This window comes from Malaclemys terrapin, chromosome 16, assembly GCF_027887155.1.
Source record: "Malaclemys terrapin pileata isolate rMalTer1 chromosome 16, rMalTer1.hap1, whole genome shotgun sequence".
Taxonomy (NCBI): Eukaryota; Metazoa; Chordata; order Testudines; family Emydidae; genus Malaclemys; species Malaclemys terrapin.
Window position 1 is genome coordinate 29301432 of NC_071520.1, and position 21363 is coordinate 29322794.

At 50.1% G+C, this 21363-nt stretch overlaps 1 protein-coding gene across 1 annotated transcript; it reads right to left on the minus strand.

Moving 5' to 3' along the window:
• Positions 1-3188: 3188 nt before the first annotated feature.
• On the minus strand, positions 3189-11998 carry SELPLG (selectin P ligand). The gene is made up of 2 exons (XM_054006595.1): positions 11814-11998; positions 3189-4948 (listed from the first exon to the last, which is right to left on the minus strand). Exons 1-2 carry the CDS (start codon positions 11854-11856, stop codon positions 3825-3827), a joined length of 1167 nt encoding a protein of 388 aa, XP_053862570.1. The 5' UTR covers positions 11857-11998; the 3' UTR covers positions 3189-3824.
• Between the last annotated feature and the right edge of the window lie 9365 nt (positions 11999-21363).

Genomic DNA, 21363 nt, shown 5'->3' on the forward strand with positions numbered 1-21363 from the left:
GGTGCCGTTGTGCTCGGAAGAGAGAGACTTTCCTGCACGCATTCTTGGACAGCTGCACGAACCGGGTCAGCCAAAGTCAGTGTCGATCCAAACCACCACTTGGGTACCGTGCAGAAGCCATTGCTGATGTCTGTCTCTGCTGGAGGGTGTATCTGGCACACCTACCTTGTGTAGCAACTGGGCCCCCACCCTGTTCTCCTCTGGAATTTCACTGCTCCCTGCATGGCCTGCCTGCTAGCCAGGCTGAGGAGCAGTTATCGTCCCAGCAAAGCTCTCCCCTCCCTTCGAACACAGGGCCCCAAACCTGCCCCTGCGGAGTTAACCTAGCACACGGCGCCAGGGCTGCAAAACTTCCCTTGCGAGAGAGAGAAGCCAGCGTGAGTCCAGCAGGAACGATCTCAGGTGTGTCTCTGGGCTTGTGCCTCTCAGAATTCCCCCTCCAAGAATCACTGCTCCCACCTCACAGGGGCGTTGCGCCGATACACAACACACAGCCGGTAAGCGTGGCTAGTTCAGTGCCGGGCAGGTTGCCACCTGCGGCCTGGCTCTGAGCCATGCACCGCATTAGGAGACGATCCTTGTTAGAGGAATCGGCTTCGGTTATGCCCCGGTGGCTGGCACGCAGCAGCGGCATAATCTCAGGGGAGCTCTCTGTGCCCAGGGCTTGTGATGGGCCAGGTGGTAACCCAGGCCCATATCCTGGGGAAGAGGCTCTAGAAAGGAGGGGTGGGGCGGGAATGGAGGCCCAGGAGCAGCAGGGGACAAGGGGATAGGCCACACCTTGACTGGCCTTTAGAGCGGGCCAGCTAACCCTGCTGCGTGCCTGGGAAAGCGCAGGGATACAGCAGAGCCTGTGCACGGGTGGGGATGGCCCGAAAGAGCACTAACTAACTAACAGGGGAGGATGGCACCCCGGAGAGGCGGTCAGCCAGCGGGACAGCTCTTATGTGGATGGGTGAGCAAGGAACCAGGCTGTCCCTCGGGAGAGCTCTAGATGTCACTGTTGCCTTCTCAGCCAAGCTGCCCACTTTCCATTTGCTGCAGCCCTGGGCGACAGCTCCCCTATTTCAGGCGGGGGAGTATTTCTAATATCCGTAGGATGGAGATTTAATCATCTCCTCCGTCAGCTGCTGGGGCAGGCAGGTGACATGGGCTCCTCGTACTGTTATTGATCGCCGCAAGCCCTTGCTCCATGATCAGGACAAAGGACGGACTAGCACGGAGTCAACAAGGAGTCTGGTGGCACCTTAAAGACTAACAGATTTATTTGGGCATAAGCTTTCGTGAGTAAAAACCTCACTTCTTCGGATGCATCCGAAGAAGTGAGGTTTTTACTCACGAAAGCTTATGCCCAAATAAATCTGTTAGTCTTTAAGGTGCCACCAGACTCCTTGTTGTTTTTGTAGATACAGACTAACACGGCTACCCCCTGATACTTAGCACGGAGTGTTTAATCTGGTTTTCAGTGGATGCGGTGCTTGTAAAGAAACCTGATTTGGATCAGCTGAAGCTCCCTGGTGAGGGAGGGGCACGTGGGGCTGCTAGAGAAAGCCATTTGCAGTTGCACAACCACCATGAGTTGTATTTGTCCTGCAAAACCCCAACCTATTCTTGAGCGCTGGCTACCAGCACCTTCTCTCTTAGCTATTTACACGTATTTACACATACAGTACAAAGCACTCCTGTAACAGGAAGTGCCGTTATCTCCGTTTTACAGATGGAGGAAACTGAGGCAGAGAGCGATGACCTGCCTTGCTCACAGTCACACACAGCCAGGATTTGAACCCAGATTGTCTGATTCCTAGCCCAGCACCTTAACCACCAGCCCATCCTTTCGTCTGGAATCAAGACCTACAGCAGGCGGACCAGCGTGGTCGGAAGAGGCAGCAGCCCGGCTCTGAAGCCAAGCAGCGGCAGCAGTTTGGCGGCTGCCCAAAGTCTTCGCCCACAGCTGAGTTAGCACAGGCTTGTTCCCAGCCTTGCTCCTGCCTTCTCTCACTCCAGGTAACCTGGTCCTGACTCCAACTCTGACCCCGGGCTCCAATCCCACTCTCCCGACTCCTGCTCCACCCAAGAGGCCGCCCGCTCGGACCATTTGCGAGTTGCCGCAGAGAGGCCAGCTGGAGTTCACGGCTCGGCATGGACATCTGCTGCTCTGGTGGAGAATCCACCCTCCCTACCATTTTCTCCCTAGCCGCTGCAAGTGCCGGTGAGCTAGTGATGAAGGCAGAGATGTAATGGGCAGGCTTACAAGCTTCCTGAAGCTAAAGCAGGCCTGCTTCTGCTGATGGTGAAACAGAGAGGATGCCACACTGAGCGGGTCAAAAAAGAACCACATGAGGCAGGGAGGGGCTCAGCAGTTTGCCGAGTTGGGCCCTAACGAACCACAAACTCCTGGGACTTTCCTGTGCAAAGAACCATTTCCTTCCCCGTGTCTGATCAGATAGGGCTCAGTGAGTCACTGCTCGACGGAGCTAGGAGGCCCCCCGGAATATTTATTTCAACAGCGGCGAACTCGGTACATGGGGCATAAAAATCATCACAGTGCATTTACCACAAGCCTGCAATTTCATTGTGAATAGCACAGTACAGCCCCCAGGGCAAAAGGCTCATCACAAGAGAAGATGCAGCAAACAGTAACTGTCCTCTGGCCTGTGCCTTCCTGTAAGAAAAGCACACCCAGTGTCACCATGAAGCCAGCTGTTTGGAGACCACGCGGCTGAGACACATTACGAAGACTGGAACCTAAAGCCCCATGACTTGGACAGTCAAGAGAGGAATGGGGTCAGAGAACCACCACCCAACATTTCCCTCCCAGTGCGGGGTGTTGGGAACAGTACGTGCCTGTGTTTGAGACCTACACTTACCGCCAGCGGTAGTTCAGCGGTGGGGTGCCTACAGCCCGTCACGCAGCACTGGGGAGGGAACGGGCTCTGAAGAGTGGGCCGGAGGGGGTGACGTTGCCCAGGGCTGTCTCTGAGCAGCCCGCCCTGCCAGTCCCCTCCAGGTGGTGGCATGTGAGCCCAGGGCCATGACCCCTGAAGAGGTGTCAGCGGTGTGACCACCCAGACTTTCCCAGATTGCTGAATGGGAGGTGGGTCCCTGTACAGATGGGTTGAGAGCCACTGTCTTAAAGGGCCCAGGCCATGCCAGAAGGTGTTCACAGAAGAGACTTAACCACAGACAGGTACACAGAGATTTTTATGTTATTCATTTGAACAAGGAACATTAAACTGAGATTCCTTCACCCATTTAAGTGCAAAATAGTAACATGCCCCTTGTACATTAGTATAAATTAAAGCAGAGTTCCCCGTTGTAACACTGTCTGGACCAGTTCCTCAGCTGGGGTAACTCCATCGGCTTCCCAGGAGTTGTCTGATTCACGCCAGCTAAGGATCTGGCCCTGGCGAATAGCATCAAAAGCAGCAGGCAGGTGAAGGTCAAGAGGGCAGAACAGCAGTTTCAAAATCCCCAAGCCAGGTGGAAAAACCAACCAGGGTCACCAGGACCCCCATTCCATATACTCAGCAGTGTCTGCTCCTGGCAAATGCTCTTCGCTGAAGGCTTTCTCCTGCCAGATGCCAAGTGCCTTTTGGGGTTGAGGTTGCTCAGTGGCTCTCAGGGCTGGGCCCTGTCGTGGCTAAATATAGTACGTCCCGTACTCACGCAACACAGACGGAGGCAACCTTAAGCATAGTTAGATGGCCACCTAGGACACTGCACCCAAGAGCTGTCGGGATGGATAGGGTCACTCCAGTGCCAGGAGGGGGCTGGATGGCCCAGGAAATGAGAATCGGAGAACCCCTGGGCAGGTGGCGAGGTGTCTAATGGTCTGGCAGGAAGCTGCTCACAGTCAGGTTGTCTCCTTCGGTCTCCGAGCTGTTGTCCGTGGGCATCTTCATCCTCTTTACCTTGCTGGGCTTCTCCCCATTGGCCACCGGCTCGCTGTCGGGCAGCAGGGCTGAGATACACACCATCTCAGTGTTGTCATGCCGGCGCACCCGGCAGACACGCTTCTGGCGCCACAGTAGGGTGGCGAGGACGGCGGTGCAGATGATGAAGGTGGCCGCCACAAGAGCTAGGATGAAGATGGCCAGCAAACACTTCCCCACCAGGGTATTTGTGTGAACGGGCAGCTCCTGCAAGGGGACTTGCGCTGCGACAGAGCCACCCACTGTGGGCCTCGTGTGAGGAGAATGGGTCTTTCCCACCTTGGAGAGGCCAGGCCTCCAACTGGCCAACTCCTTCACAAGCAGGACTCCGTCAGAGGACTCCGTCCGAGATTCAGGTGGCGAAGTAGCTGAGCTCTCCCCCAGCCCCTTCACTCCCATTGACCTGACAGAGGAGACATGTTCCATACTCTCTGTGCTGCTCACGAGGATTTCTTCTATTCTAGCGACTGCCGCTTCTGAGGAGACGTTGCTGCTGCCCTGAGTTGGGGCTGCCTTGGCTGAGGTATCAAGATGGCTGCCCGCTGTAACTTTGGCCACTTCTGTGGAGACGTTGTCAGAGCTGTTCACAGACAATGGCTCTGCTGTAGCGGTAGTATCATCATATTGGTTTTCTTGGGACGTACTGTCGTCATCCAGTTCAGGAGCTGGAGAGGACTCGGCTTCGTCCACGGGATACTCCGAAGGAGTCGTGGAGAATGTGTTGTGGTGGCTGGTGGTGTTAGTGGTCTCTTCAGCAGAATGATTGGAAGATTTCACCTCAGCTTCCCTCTTCTCACGGATAGACATGGGGAAGTCAGCGCTCCCAGCCCCTGCTGTGTCCCACACCCACTGGCCCCGCTGAGAGCCCTCAGCCGCAGGAAGCCCACCTGCTGCCGAGCTTTCTCGAACTCTATCATCTTGGCCACTGAGCTGGATGGCTGGCAGCTTGTAAGCAGAGGCCTGGAGCAGGCTCGAAAACAGCAGCAGCAGAGAGGCCCGGATTGGAGCCATTTGACCTAGGAGAAGAAAACAAAGAGAGTAAATTAATGGTAAAAAAGAAAAAGCTGAGGAGGTAACTGCAGGCGTCAGAGAAGCTGATAAAACATCCGAGTAGAGATGAGCTCAAAATGCAAAATTAGGTCCCAACATTTGTGAGGATTCAGCTGTGCATTTCCATTCTCTGTCTCACCAACGCTAACTGGGTCTGTCCAATGGCAACACTGCAGGCTGGAAGTGTCACTACATCAGAAGGCACTCGCTGCCTCTTCTCCCCACCTCGCGCCTTCACAGCCTAATAACCCCTTTGTTGCTTCCAGCATGTGCAAGTTGCTAGGAGGAGGAGGAGAATTACATGGCACTTAGGAACCGCAACCCTGGATGAAAACCCCCCTGCGCTAGGTCTGTCCAGATAAAGAAAGACACCCGTCTCCGCCCCAGGGAGCATACACTCTCAGGGCAGGGGAGACAACAAACAGTGTGTGGCTGCAGAATGGAGTCTCAGCCCATGGGCTCCAGAAAGCCGTCCGTGTCACTCCTGGGGTACCAGGTGGCATGGAGAACTGCTCCAGGCAGCTCCGCAGGAGGCGTGTTTGCTACCAATGACTATTTCACATGACAGTGGGATCGAGACCTCTCCCTAAGCTAGAGCTACCAGAGAGCTGTTAGCAAACAGTTAAGTCTGACTGACTGCCGCCCCAGCATGCCACCTGGAGACCGCCGCCTTCAGCCTCCTAACGAGCGTGGGCCTTCAGTTTGCAGGTATATGCAGAAGGTAGCCAGGGTATGTTAACCATGTGCCAGGCTCTGTAGGGCTTCTCCCTCCCTCCAACTATACTATGGAGCAGTGGTTCTCAAACTTATTTGAGTGTGCCCCCTTTCTTTGTGTCTGTGGTAGTTTATGCCTCCGCCTCGAGTGCCCGGCCAGCAGCCACCACTCTCCAGCCACAGAGCGGAGAAGCAGCACCTGCCAGCTGGGCACCCAGCTCTGTAAGGGTGGCGTGGTATGGCATTGCCATCCTTACTTCTGCGCTGCTGCTGGCAGCGGCACTGCCTTCAGAGCTGGGCACCCGGCCAGCAGCTGCCGCTCTTCAGCCACCCAGCTTTCACGGGTGTAAGAGCATGAATGTGTGCAGTCTTTTCCCCCCCTAAGGCTTCCCATGCCCTGCCAGAATACGTTCTGCGCCCCCCAGTTGGAGTCCCTCTGCTATAGAGAATGGGCTTCTCCATCGGGGAGCCATGCCAGAGAGAACACTGCCTAGCTGTCTGATTGGTAGCAAATGAAACTGACCCAAACCCCAAAGACTCTGGCTGCTGATGGAAACACGTTACACTTGCATTTTAAATGAATGGCTTGTATCATCCGCCACTCCATGAGGGGCCCCCTCCTTGGTGAGGTTTTGCCTCATTAGCAGCTGGGAAATAAAAACCTTAATGCTCCCTCCCGTCCCATCCCCCTCCAACGGCTTTCAAAAATCTGGGATATTTTACCCTCAGGGAAAACTGATGAGGGTTAAGCGGGACTCGTACACCAGCTACCTGTGCCCTGTCATGGGTCACTTGCATGACTTCTGCTGCTGCTCAGAGCTGGAGGCGGGGAGGCAAAGCTTCTCTATTTGATAGACCCTAGGAGCCCAGTCGAGGATCGGGGCCCCCATGTTCTATGCATTACGAAGAGATGGGCCTTGCCTCACAGAGCTTCCTGGCTGCCACATGACCCACAACAATCAGGGGAGAGGAGTGGGGCGCTCAAGGGAGCAGTGCTGCAGCCACAATCAGCCTTCACCCTTCAGCACAGCCATTGCCAAGTGCCCTGGGGATTTGGCGGAGGACAGTGGAATGACCCCATGGGGTCCTACGGGGAGCTCGTGTCCTGCAAACTTCTTCAGAACTCCTCCCGATTTCAATTCCAGGCCCCCCACTGGCTCCGTGGGGTGGGGGCGTTGTCCCCTCCCCGCAGCACTGACCCATGGCGTTGCCTCTTTGCTCTTACACCCATGCAAGAGTCTCTTGGATTCGTGCCATTTATAGTGTTGTGGATGGCGGCTCTCAGGCATGGAGGGATTTGCTCCCACGTCAGCTACCCGTGCACCTGCACTGCTCCAAGCCGCTAGCAGAGGAAACCACTACACTATCAGCTACAATTGGCTCCAGTGCCACAAACCCGGTTTCAAAACAGGAATCAGCTCCACCCGTGGAAACTGCAGATAAACGCAATGCACTGACCTGGGTTTGCATGCGTCCTGTTTTGCAGCATCCCTCTTCCTCCCCCCTCCGCCCCATAAGAGGATTATGACATGTGGAGGGGTGCACAGATTTCATTGCACCATTCTATGGAGTGAATCTTCCCCACACACACACACACACCCCTCCTCTCGCTGCTGCAGGGTTGCTTTCAGGACCCAATTATGAGCGTTCTGGTACCAGTGCAACTAACTGGGGAGCAGTCACTAGGCCAAACGCCCTGTACAGACAAAGCTTAAGTCAAGTGCTGTGGAAAGAGAGTTAATGGAAAACCGGGGGAGGGGGAAGGGTTCTCTAGCATGGCTAGTGAGATCATTGCCTTTGGAGGCCAAATAATTGGATTATTTTGAGTCCAAATGGCTGTTATTCCTGAGTGGTTTTAAATGTCCCTTTCAGATGTCATTAATTTAATTTACAGGCTAATTACCTTACAAGGATTTCCTTCCCAGAGAGAGAAGGTAGCTCTGACGGAGAGCAGCTAACATCTCTGCTGGGGAGCCGGAGAAAGTTTGCAAGAAAATGCACTTTAAGGAAGTAGAATCTCAAACCAGCTCAAAAAATAACTATGTAAAAGCTCTGGAGTCCTGTTAACTCACGAGTAGAAGTGTTAAAAGGGCTAGACATAACAACTGCCTGCACTGTTGTAGCACTGGCATTCCAGGTAGCTCCCGAAGCACTCAAACTGCATTTTATATTATATATATATATATACTCACGTCACCACTGAAATGCAGCCTCCTCTGGGGCAGAACACAGTGATTTTGTAAAAGAAGCACTGCAGCATTTTGCGGGAAATGACGACGCTCGCATCCAAGTGACGTTATAGGGGGATTGAGGTTAACAGGCTGTAATTACCCAAGGAGGAATTTGGTCTGGACCGCAGGTTACTACTGTAGTCTTATGGAAAGTGCCCTTTTGAAGCACCCCCAATTGTCAGGTCACTTTACACCTCAACAGAAAGATGGCTCTTTCAGCAGCCCCTGCCACCGTGCACAGTTCACTGTCATCTCAGGCAGAAAACGCTCTCCCATCGACTGATCCTCCAGCCTGGGCCAGCGCAACCCACTAGGCGACCTAGGGCACTGCGATTTGGGGGGCGGTGACCGCAGCAGTATTTCCACGGCGGGACCTTCCACCGCCTCTGCGGGGGAGGCGGCAGAAAAGTTGGTGGCGCTCCTGCCTCCAGCACCCTAAGCCCTCCTGCAGATGACACCCGTCTCATTCTCCTGCTTTAGGGGCGGTTTGTTTGTTCCTGATCCTCAGCAACAATTTGACTTGCAATATTCAAGCAAAGCCCCAACGGCGAGTTCACACGCTGTCCGTCGCCCTGGAAGGCTGTGGGCAGAGAGGGAAGCCATGCGCCACTGTCTTCCAGAGGACTGCGCGATTTGGGGGACATTTCTAGAGGGACTGAGCGAGACAACAGGCCCAGCAAGGAGCCTGGGTGTGTGTTTGGGTCTCTAGAGCAGCTCCACTCAGAGGTAGAGAGAAAATGTTTTCAGGATGGGCAGGAAGATGAGCAAACCACAAAGACGATCTTTATACAACAGCAAACACGCCCAGAGCCAGGTTTCAGATGTAAACAGCAGCTAGGCTAGGGTGAAGGAGGAAACCATCAGCTCTGCCTTGGAACCAAGGCTCAGCACTCCACCCGCTTTGAGTTGGGGCGTCCCCGCTTGACACACACCTGACCCCGGTTTTGAGCGCTCCACCGTGGGTTTGGTACCCAGGAGCAGATCTCAGCAGCAAGGAGCCTCGTCTATTTGTGCTGCTGGGAGCTACCACTGGGAACTTCTGCTGGAGAGTCTCTGGGGCAAACAAGAGTCCAGGACCAAGACGGGGTGCATTGCACTAGGGTTCCACATATTGTGACAGGACAGAGGTCTCCAGGCTGATCCCTCTCTCTCTCTCCTTCACACCAGGGGCAATCAGGAGTAACTCCTGGGGTTACCCAGCATGACCCAGGCCTGTTGTCAGAGAGGTTATTCTCACCCCAAGACAGGCAGCCAAATGCCGGGAGGGGAAAGGTTTGCAACATGATGGATAAAATCCATGCTTTTTAAAATAAAATAATCAGAGAAGCTTTTTATTTATTTAAAATGTCCTTTTATTAAATATTTTTTTCTTTTTAAAACTAAACCCATTTAAATTAAATTTGAAATTATGAAAACCTGTATTAAGGCCGAAATTGACTATAATCTATTAAAATAATGTAAATTAAATAAATAATAATCAAGCAGTACATGTTTGCTGCCGAAGTTTTAAAGAAAGTCAAACTCTTGAACTGGTGGATGTCACCAACTAAGCACCTGGCACCAGAGTTCGTTGAAGTGCTAAAAGCAGCTTTTGACAGCAGTAATCTCTTCTGCGGGTTCAGAGAGAATACTTCCTTCATTTCAGTTTACTCAGTTCAATGACCAGTTCATTTGAAGTTGAGAAACTGATTGGGAGTTGAAAGAGCACAAAAGCTTGTTTTCTGATTCCAATCTATGAATAAAAATGAAGCATGAGAGGATAAGATCTACTAGTTCTAAAATCTTGAAGGAAGTGGTGACCAGAAATAATTAGTTCAATTTATTAACTACTGATAATAGTTCCTTTGTTTAATAAATCATTTAGTTTTAAGTGCAAAAAATGTTTGAGAAATGTACTTTTCTTCTTATGTATCAAGCACATTTAATGTAGTTTTATTTAAAAACAATTTTTAAAATGCTGGTTTTGTGCATTTTTAATTTAATTACAACTTCTCTACAAATGCAGCTTGACACAAACCCCAAGTAAAAAAATTAATCACCTCGTAAATAAGAAATGCATCATTCACCATTTTCTTACCATCAAAAATGTAAAAATTAAGAATCTAAATAAATGTACAGTAAGCTACCTAATTGCTTAAGTGATATAGGGATAGTGTCTCCTCCTGCTTAGCAAAAAATAGTAACAAATTATACCAATCAGTAAGAATCAGAAAAAGGTTACTACAGCACAAATTCAAAGCCAGACTAAGGCCCCTGGCTACACTCTAAACTTCAAAGCGCTGCCGCGGGAGTGCTCCCGCAACAGCGTTTTGAAGTGCGAGTGTGGTCGCGCGCCAGCGCTGCGAGAGAGCTCTCCCAGCGCTGCAGGTACTCCACCTCCCCAAGGGGATTAGCTTACAGCACTGGGAGCCGTTGGAGCACTGTCTACACTGGCACTTGACAGCGCTGTAACTTGCTGCGCTCCGGGGGGTGTTTTTTCACACCCCTAAGCGAGTAGCCCTGGCCTAAAATTGATCACTTAAATCAAGCTTTCCTACTTGCTGCTTTAAACTGTGATTAGCACAGGTGAGTTAAATCACTAATTTAATCCCCCCCTCGTTTGCAAGCTGTTTTGGGGGCACAGTGAAGAGTTGAGGAACAATTACTTCCCTAAAATTTAAGGCCAGGGGGGTTTCTTTGGCAGAGGTGGTTCAACTAAAAATGAAAGGCCTGGACTTCCCAGCTAATGGGAAGTGTGGGCCCTGGATTAGCAAGGGAAGGACTCACGTGTCCTCCCGTCTTGTGGGGGGCGGGGGGGGAGGAGGAGGGGGATAATGTGAATGCAGCATGAGCAGCTAAGAGATTGACTTCTCTGGGCGTGGCCTCCCCTCTCTGTTCCTTGTTCAGTCTCCCTTACTGGAAGGCTGCACAGCAGCCTTCCAGAGAACTTCCACATTCACAGTGGGGCTGAATTTAGGCCAAACAAATCCACCGACCCTTACAGAGATGTACCTTCCGGGGGTCTTCCAACAGAGCTCTTACACAGGGCGAAGACGTTATTACAAAGCCAGCAAGAATTCAATCACCAGGATGTCACCCATGTCTGAGGCCAAAAGATAATAAATCTCGGCCTGTGACTCTGCCTTTCTGGTCCCTTGTCACAGCAGAACGGCTCCACCACCACAGCTGGACTCAGGAAGCTCTCAGGTAGCCACAGAGCCCGGGTAACATGGGCACTGCTTTGAAATCCATTACCCGTCACATCTGCACAGAGGCTAATGTACAAGGGAAACGGCTCCAGAGCCTTCCAGGTAGCATTCTATCAATCATCAAGATCCCTGTCTAGAAAGGCAGTGCTCTCCAATGGTCAAGGTGCCCGACTGGGTCCTACGAGACCAGGGTCCTACCTCAGCTCTGCCCCGATTTGCTTTGTGACCTTATCCAGGTTAATCCATATACTTAACACCGGTAAGCCTTTGCACCCCATGTCCCTCAGTTTCCCCATCTCTAAAGGCGGGGAGAACCGCACTTACCTAGTTCAGCAAAGCACACACACATCCACAGTGGAGCCCTACCCCGATGCTAGCTACTCAATGACATCAGGTCAGAAAGAGGTTTTTGCCTTCCTCTACAGCCATGAAACCCCATTGCATGGAAATCAGCCTAGGTCTAGGGTAAGTCTTAGGTTTGGCATTTGAAATAAACCTGAGCCTATCGTCATACTAGAGCCACAGATCTGCCTTGTGCCTCGCTGAATGCATCTCCCGCAAGGAGCTGCTGGCTGAGTGGCTCTAGGCGCCGCAGCTGTTAAGGAAGATCACTCGGTGCGCTCTTAACATGCCCCCGGCTGACTGAGCTCCAAGCCCACCCACCCAGCGCCGCCTTCCCCACCCCGATAGCTGCTTACCCTGGCTTGAAGAGGGCTGGCAGTGAAGGATGGGCGCAGGCATCACTCGCAGAGACCCAATGCAGCATGTGCCGGGGAGAAATGCTTAACGCTGCCTCATCTCTGCAAAACACGGAAAGAAGAAGTGGCCCTTTCCAAGCCCGACTGGTTTTCTACGCTGCCTGCGATAATTCAGGAAGCCTCCCTGCCAGCGTACGAGCAAGAGACGAAGGCGGAAGAGAAGTTGTGGTTTGGAGAGAACGCGTGACGCTGCTCCCAGAAAGAGCGCGTCATAGCCGAAAAGGAGAATCGCCACCAGGCCCGCGGACCGGCTTTTAAGGGACGCGTCACTAGCTGGGGAGCCAGCAAGTCAGAGGGCATTTCAGATGAACGCTGGGCTTAGCAGCCTGATAAACCTTACCAAGAGCAATGGCAGAGGCAGGAGAAGATGGAAACCCTGCAGCTGAGCTCTGATTCAATGGCCCAGGAGAGTCAGAATTCAAGGGGGTTAACGTGTTACAAAGTCAGCTGCGAGGCCGCTCCAACTGGGCAACACCTTGGCCTAGGGTGACCAGATGTCCCGATTTTATAGGGACAGTCCCGATTTTTGGGTTTTTTTTTTCTTATATAGGCTCCTATTACCCCCCCACCCCTGTCCCGATTTTTCACACCTGTTGTCTGGTCACCCTACGGCCTCTCCTATGCCCATGGCAGACGGAGGCAGCGTCTCACTCCTCCTAGTCTGCACAGTAAGTACGTTGCTGGCACCAGACCATCCCTACACGCTACGTACAGCCAGGCCTGCGGGTGTGCTCTTAGTTTCTTGCCATTTACTGGTACTTGCAGCATTCCCTGGGCTTCGAATGGGGAATGGGGGCCAGTTTTCAGTGGCCGTTGAAATGCGGCAGGTAAATCTTTGCTGTTAAGGGCTCTCTGAGTCGGCCTGGTTGGATTCATGGCAGCGAAGGGAACCCGGCTTTGAAAAGCAGAAGGGGAAAACAATCAACCCAATTCTGTGTTTTCCAACTCCCGCTCAGGGCCCGCAGCAGAGTCAGTCTCCGGGCTCCCAACAAGAACAGCTGGCCAGCAGCAGGCTACCGGAGTGACTGCACCACCTGACTGGTCAGGCAGGCTGGCTCTTAGCCCAGCAGCTCCTCTCTGGCTGTGCAGAAATGCCTGCAGCAGCACTTGGCCTTGTTCCTGCTTCTGGTTGCTCCGGTCCCTGCTCCTCGGCTCGACCTGTGACCTAGGACTGCGGTTACCCTCTAGCTGTAGCATTTGGCTTCTGTCCCTCTGGCACTGACCCTCGTTCCTGGACTCCGCTCACCTAGAGCGAGAACTCCCGCTTTAACCACTAGGCCAGACCACCCACAGCCCAGTCGGTAACACTCCCAAACCTTCCAAACGGAGATTGTGTGTAACACCCGACATGCACAGCACATGTGGGGCTGGGGAGGGCTCGTCAGCCCTCCTGTGGGATGGTCTACAGGTGTGGAGTGCAATCACTGCGCAGCTTATGCTGACAAAGCCTTTATATCCCCACCTCCCCTCCATTTCGTACCTGCACAAGGTCCGTGAGACTAGAGAATAATTTGAAGGGCTAGAGCTTGAGCCAACGCATGTGCGCTGGCCGCAGAGAGAGGGCTGTGAAATACGGACATGTCCGTGCTCAGAGTTAGGGGGTCAGATGACGCCTTCCTCTAAAGTGAAGCCAGCGTCTCTCTGCAGCACTCCACTGGGGGCAGGGAATTTGCCCATTGTCAAGAGGAGGAAAATGACTTGTTTTGGTCTCCCCGTTGCTGTAGCGGGATCTCGGCAGCTGTCTGGAACAGCAGGAACTGGTAAGGACACAGGAGGTGCCATCCCTCCCCACTCCACACCCACCTTCCTCATTTGGCCCTGACTTCACACCTCTGAGGCTGGACCCGCAGCACCATCCCCAAGCTGAACGAGGAACTGAAACCAGGGCGTGTTTGGAAAGTGCTTCAGCACCAGTGAATACAACAATGCAGCACCAGGCTCCCTCTGTGCACCCCCCGCTCAGTCACTGCCGCACAAACCGAGGATTTCCCAGGGCTCGGGGGAAGGCTGAGGCCAGGGATGAGCCTGTTGCTGAGATTGGACAAGACTGCGGCTGAGGCTGGAACTGGGAGGGGCTATGCCACAGACACAGTGTGTGACCTTTGGCAAGTCCCTTTCCCTCTTTCTTCACCATCTGTAACCTGAGGCTATTATTGTATTTCCCGACACAGGGACCGTCTGTACGCTGCACCTAGCACAATGGGGCCCTTCAAGTGTTGCTCAGTAGAAAAAAGGGGAAAGGAGACAGTCCTGGAGAGCAGCTAGGAAAACGCTGCATTTACCTGGTGGGTGGAACCTAGATTGCACAATTGGTAACATTCACCCTCAGCAGCTGGAACTTGCAGGAAACGAGGAAGCTGGGGAATTGGGAATCTTAATAGGTTTGAAAGTGAGGCCAAAAATGGTGTCAGTAGCTGGGTGCATGGAATTCCCTCCATGGGGCAGGGCAGCAGATAGCACTGCATTTAGAAGGATGGGCCTGTTCAGAGGGGTGTCTCTTTTTAGAATATCTAAAAAAATGGTTTCCATACTGATCACACGTCCGGCATGTACCACCCCACTGCCGTTGGAAGGGGCAGATCTATACACATCAGAAAAAGGAGATCTTCTGAAGCTCACTTCCTGTACTGAGCATCCCACATTGCCCTTAGGTGACCAGATGTCCCTCTTTTATAGGGACAGTCCTGATTTTCAGGGCTTTTACATAGGCACCTATTACCTCCCACCCCAATTTTTCACACTTACTGTCTAATCACTCTAGTTACCCTCTTGGGAAAACTGGAGGGTTGGATTGGTGTTATTGGTATTTTGAGGTTGTTGGGGTTTTATTTTATTTGGGGGGGGGGGGATATGCACCATAAAAAACTGGCATGGCTAACACAGCTACTTTAATGAGGGGGAAGATCAGATCTGCTTGGGTGTTGCCTTTCTCACATCCGAGGCAAACCTAGTGGAGAGATAAGCAGCAGTTTATTAGTTGGGAGAGGCTCTCTAGTTTTGACTGCTCTAAACAGCCTATTTAACCACATCACAACAGCAGAAGCAAACAGCAAGAAAAAGATGAGGGAAGGTCACAGCTGGTTGCCATGCCAATCCAGAAACAAATCCATCTTTGGGTACATTTCCAATGCAATACACTAAGCAGGCAGGGAGAATTTAGCTCCTGCTGGAACTTTAAGAAGTGCCCATACATCACTTCCCAAAATTATGTTTGGGTCAAATCAAGAAGTTTCACATTTAATCAAAGTTTTGCATGTTGGACAAAACCCGAAAGGCTAAGGCACAAAATGAGTTACAGCTAGCAGGGAACATAAAAGGCAATTAGTAGAGGTTCTTTAAATACATTAGGAGCAAGAGAAAGACCATGGAGAAGGTAGGTCTTCTACTTCCAAGGGAAGGAGAGCTAATAACTGATGACATCAAGAAGGCTGAGGTACTTAATGCACATTTTGCTTCAGTCTTCTCTCTAAAGGTTAATGGTGACCAGATACTCAACAGTGGGGTCCCACAGGGTCTGAGTCTGGCACTATTCAGTAGTTTCATTAATGACTTCGCTAATGGAATGAAGCACATGCTCATAAAATTTGCAGATGACACCAAGCTGGGAAGGGTTGCAAGCACTTTGAAGGGCAGAATTAGAATTCAAAAATGACCTTGACAAATCAGAGATTTGGTCTGAAATCAATAAGATGAAATTTAATGAAGACAAGTGCAAAGTACTTTACTTAGGAAAGAAACATCAAATGCACAACTACAAAATAGGGACTACCTGGGTAGGTGGTGGTACTGCTGAAAAGGATCTGGGGGTTATAGCGGATCACAAATGAGAGGCAGCACTGTGATGCAGTTGTGAAAAAGGCTAACGTCATTCTGGGGTGCATTAACAGGAGTGTTTTATGTAAGACATGCAACTGTCTTGCTCTGCCCTCACCTCACCTGGAGCATTGTGTCCAATTCTGGGCACCACACTTTAGGAAAGATGTGGACAAACTGGAGAGAGTCCAGAGGAGAGCAACAGAAATGATCAAAGGTTTAGAAAACCTGCCTTATGAGGAAAGGTTAAAAACTGGGCATGTTTAAGTCTTAAGAAAAGTAGACTGAGGGGGGACCTGAGAATAATCTTCAATTAGGTGATGGGCTCTGACGATAGGACAAGAAGTGATGGACTTAATCTGCAACAAGGGAGATTTAGGTTAGATATTAGGAAACACTTTCTAACTACAAGGCTAGCTAAGCTCTGGAACAGGCATCCAGGGGAGCTTGTGGAATCGCCATCACTGGAGGTGTTTAAGAACAGGCTGGACAAACCCCTGTCAGGACTGGTCTAGGTTTCCGTGGTCTTGCCTCAGCACGAGGGCTGGACATGACTTCGAGGTCACGTCAAGCCCGACATTTCCATGGCAGCAGTTCTTCCCGAGTGGCCTTTGCATGCACCGACTTCCTTACAACGACACTTGCCCCCCCACCCCGACTAGCTCAACACCCTTTGCCGGCATTCTCACTCAGCACTTCAGCGATGGAGGCACCACCCCCATCTTACAAAGGCTGGCACTAACACACAGACACCAAGTGCCCCATGGCTGAAACAGAACCCAGGAGTCCAGTCCCCTAGCTTCACCCAGCAGACCACAGCAGGACACAGCTGTGAAGGGATTTCCCATTAGTTTCTGAATTCCTTCTACCCACCCAGGATTTACTTAGTGTGAAATGTAAGCCCTCCAGATATGGCGCAGCTGTGCAGAGGCCAAGCTCCTGGGGGACAGCTGCCACAGTGAAAGAGGACATGCATCTGCTTTAGAGAATTTGGGGTTCGGCACAAACGAGGAGGAAGTGTCCAGAGTTAACAAGGCTCCATACTGTCCCTGGTGCATCGTTCTCCAACCCGGAAGGGACACAGGCCTTTACGAGTCAGCAGCGCTGACAGTTGCAACACAAGGCTGGCTCAGGGTATCCGAGGGAAGGAAGTGTGCAGTTGTGAAATGCTTTGCTGCAACTTACTGTAAATTCTAGTCCTTGGAGAACAAAGCCAGCAGTGAGTGCCAGTGTGTTTGCTAAATGGCAGCTGCTATCCTGAAAACGTACAATTGGCTCCCTGCTGTAGACTTTTCCTTTAAGTTGAGATTTTCATAGCCGACACTGGGACCTAGCCCCACAACTTCCAACCCCAGCCTTGAACTTTGACAGTGTCAGGTTTCTCTTCTCCCTGTGGTAAATTTCAAACAGATTTAAATTGGGAAATAGGTAGTAGACAGCACATCACGTCCTAGCTCTACACAACAAAAACGAGCGTGGGCTGATTCTGTTCTCCTTTCCCCTCACACTCACTGTTCTGCCGACCTTGGGGCCACCACCTTTGGAAGGCCTCACCAACCCAGCTCAGCCAGCAGTACGACAGTGGAGACTGTAAATGGAAAAACACCGTGCAGCTCACTTCAATTAAAGGGACGTTGTTGGGCCATTCACATCCAAAATGAGCTTGGCTTTCCCTCCCAGCCTCTTCTCTCAGGAGACTCCTGGACAAGAAGGGGAGGAAATGGGGGGGAAAATCCCACTGGGGTGGATCCTCCCACTCTCATCCCTGGAATGTTTTATGTTTACAACTGTATCGATATGAGTAAAACTGATCATGTAATTTACCAGGCCAGTCGCACCTGTGAGGTTCAGGGTCCATCTTCCCATCACAGCAGCCATCTAGCTAGGTCCCTGTACCGTGCCCATCACCACCGAATTTGAGCAGCTCCCTTGGGGTAAGTGCTCCACCATGACATGCAAACCCACACATGAAACAACACAGATCCACAGGAATGCTTCTGGTATCTATGGAAACAGTTTCCCAGAGATACATACTTCCAAAATAGGTTTTTGCCACAAGTGGATTTTGCTCAGTGGCGATGAATATTTGGAGAGGAACAACTGAGGCATGGCACCTTGGCAGGGCCAATGGGTGGGAAGAGCTACGCCCATTGGCATAGATTCTGGTCCTGTTAAAGGAGAGCAGTTTCCTCCATCTCCTGGCACAGTAAGTCTAAGAATTAGGGCTGTCAAGCGATTAAAAAAATTGTGATTAATCACAATGTTAAACAATAATATAGAATACAATTTATTTAAATATTTTTGGGTGTTTTCTACATTTTCAAATATATTGCTTTTAATTACAACACAGAATACAAAGTGCACAGTGCTCACTTTATATTTGATTACAAGTATTTGCACTGTAAAAAAAGATAGTATTTTTCAACATACCTCATACAAGTACTGTAGTGAAATCTCGATCTTGAAAGTTGAACTGACAAATGTAGAATTATGTACAAAGAATAACTGCATTCAAAAACAAAACAATGTAAAATTTTAGAACCTGCATGTCCACTCACAGTCTTACTTTTTGTTCAGCCAATTGCTCAAACAAGTTGGTTTACGTTTGCAGATAATGCTGCCCCCACTTCTTGTTTACAATGTCACCTGAAAGGGAGAACAGGTGTTGCATGATAGTTCTGTGCCAGATGCACTAAAGATTCATATGTCCCTTCATGCTTCAACCACCATTCCAGGGGACATGTGTCCATGCTCATGACAGGTTCTGCTCAATAACAATTCAAGGCAGTGCGGACCAACGCATGTTCATTTTCATCATCTGAGTCAGATGCCACCAGCAGAAGATTAATTTTCTTTTTTGGTGGTTCGGGTTCTGTAGTTTCCGCATCAAAGTGTTGCTCTTTTAAGACTTTTGAAAGCATGCTCCACATCTCACGTCTCTGATTTTGGAAGGCATTTCAGATTCTTAAACTTTGGGTTGAGTGTTGTAGCTACCTTTAGAAATCTCACATTGGTACCTTCTTTGTGTTTTGGCAAATCTGCAGTGAAAGTGTTCTTAAAATGAACAACATGTGCTGGGTCATCATCCAAGACTACTAGAACATGAAAGATGTGGCAGAATGCAGGTAAAACAGAGGAGGGGACATACAATTTTCCCCCAAGGAGTTCAGTCACAAATTTAATTAACACATTTTTTTTAACAAGTGTCATTAGCATGGAAGTATGTCCTCTGGAATGGTGGCTGAAGCATGAAGGGGCATACAAATGTTTAGCATATCTGGCATATAAATACCTTGCAATGCTAGCTACAAAAGTCCCATGCAAACTTCTTTTCTCACTTTCTGGTGACATTGTAAATAAGAAGAGGGCAGCATTATCTCCCATAAATATAAACTAACTTGTTTGTCTTAGCGATTGGCTGAACAAGAAGTAGGACTGAATGGATGTGTAGGCTCTGAAGTTTTACATTGTTTTGTTCTTGAGTGTAGTTCTGTAACAAATATAAATCTACATTTGTAAGTTGCACTTTCAAAACAAAGATTGCACTACAGTACTTGTAGGAGGTGAATTAAAAAATACTATTTCTTTTATCATTTTTACAGTGCAAATATTTGTAATAAAAAATATACACTTTGATTTCAATTACAACACAGAATACAGTATATATGAACATGAAGAAAAACATCCAAAACATTTAATACATTTCAGTTGATAACGGTGCAATTAAAACTGATTAATCCCAATTGTTTTTAATCACGATTACTTTGAGTTAATCGCGTGAGTTAACGATGATTAATTGACAGCCCTACTAAGAATCACGCTCTCAGACATCTGTTGAGCTCTGCAGAGTGGTGTGGAGAAAGACATGACAGCAGCATGCAGAGTCAGGTTGGATTCCATCCCCTCGCTCAACCCGGCTTCTCAGCTCAGTCAGGAAACTGCCACATGGGAAAGTTGAAATTTGCAGCTGAACTTTGGGGAAGCCACCAGCTTGGCTGGAGTGAAATTGGCTGGTGAGAGTGGGGAGAAGCTGGGCCCACTGGTAGGGTGACCAGATGTCCCGATTTTATAGGGACAGTCCCGATTTTTGGGTCTCTCTCATATAAGCTCCTATGTCCCCACTCCCTGTCTTGATTTTTCACACTTGCTGTGTGGTCACCCTACCCACTTGCACAAATGGAGAAACTTTGCCTTGGATAAAACTTAGACTAGGCACCGAAGTCTCAGCTGGCACAGGCTGGAGCATGGAGACTGGCCGAGGCTTCACCCAGCAAAGCTGGATGAATGCTTCTCACACCCAGCTGCAGCAGCCTGTGTGGGAGGTCGGGGTACCTCACTGGGGGAAGGCAAAAGGAGCTGAGGGTCACCTGACAATACACAACTCTGCCATGTGGCTGGATAACCCAAATCCATATATTTGTAAAGCTTGTAAAACCCAGTCTTAACCTGTAGAATTACAGAATCTACCACCTTTGATTTGTCTCCACCCGGTCCAGGTTTGTAAGGGACTATTGAGACGTTAGAACACGGTTTGTTCTAAACAGCCTCTTGCCCCAAAGCCTCCAGGCTGGGCAGCTTCTCAACAGCCTCAGATTGTAAAGACGGCCCCTCCAGCAAATCACACAGTGGAGTGGCCAGGCTCTGCAGACGGTCTGCCCTAGCCATCACACTGCAGTCTGCAAGCAGATAGGTGCTAAGCCAAGTCAGGCACAAAGAAATTAAAGGAAGACAGACTCCATGAGGAAGACATTACATGTCTCTTCTCATCCCCCGAGTAACTACCAGCAAGGAGCGCCACATCTATTTTAAACTTTCCTTTGATAAAGTATCTGAAAGGTGCTGGGGTAGTGGCCGCCCTAGAGAACATGACGCTCTGCCTACACAACGTGCACAGTATAAGAATTCCTATGTGGCTCTACCATTGTGTGTACTCTGCATTCCGGAGAGCCACCATTACAAGGGCTGTATGCCATCATGGGGTGGCAGGATGTGTGGTGTACACACTTATTTTCTGCTAGGAACTGGATTGAGAAACAAGTCATTTCACAAAAGCCTTTAAGCAGCTGTGGGACGGATACGATTTTCAGTCACTGCTGATGTGGCTTGGATTCAAATTAGCAAGCTGGAGGCGAACAGCTCCAGGCTCCATTACCCACTCTTCAGCCACCTACCCGCAGAAAAGAAAGATACTGGAGGACAAAGCTCCTTTTGAGAAGTGTCAATTCTGCAACGCTGGACGTTGACTAGAAACGAAAGGCCTTAGCGGCCTACTTGAAAAAAGGGAATGTTTGAAGTAAGTGAAAATACAAAAAAAGTTTGCGAGTTCTGGGCTTGTTTCCAAGAATGTCAAACTAAAGAAAGGACATGATTCTCTGATAAATGGCTGCAGGTAATATTTTCAAATGTTCTAAGCCTCATTGCAAGTCAATAGGACTTCGATTAAGTGCTTATGTCACTTCTGAAGATGGGACTCGGGCACATTTTTGAAAGTTTCACCCTGTCTAGTTTGTGTCTAGACGGTTGTATCCTATGCTAATCTACACAAATCTTAACCCCCGGCAAGAAATTAAACATTGGCTGCTACCTACCTGCTCAGGCCGCGGACACTCGTTCTAATGGAACTGAGCAGCACAGAACGCCACAGGAACAAGGTGTCAAAGAACAACAACAGACAATG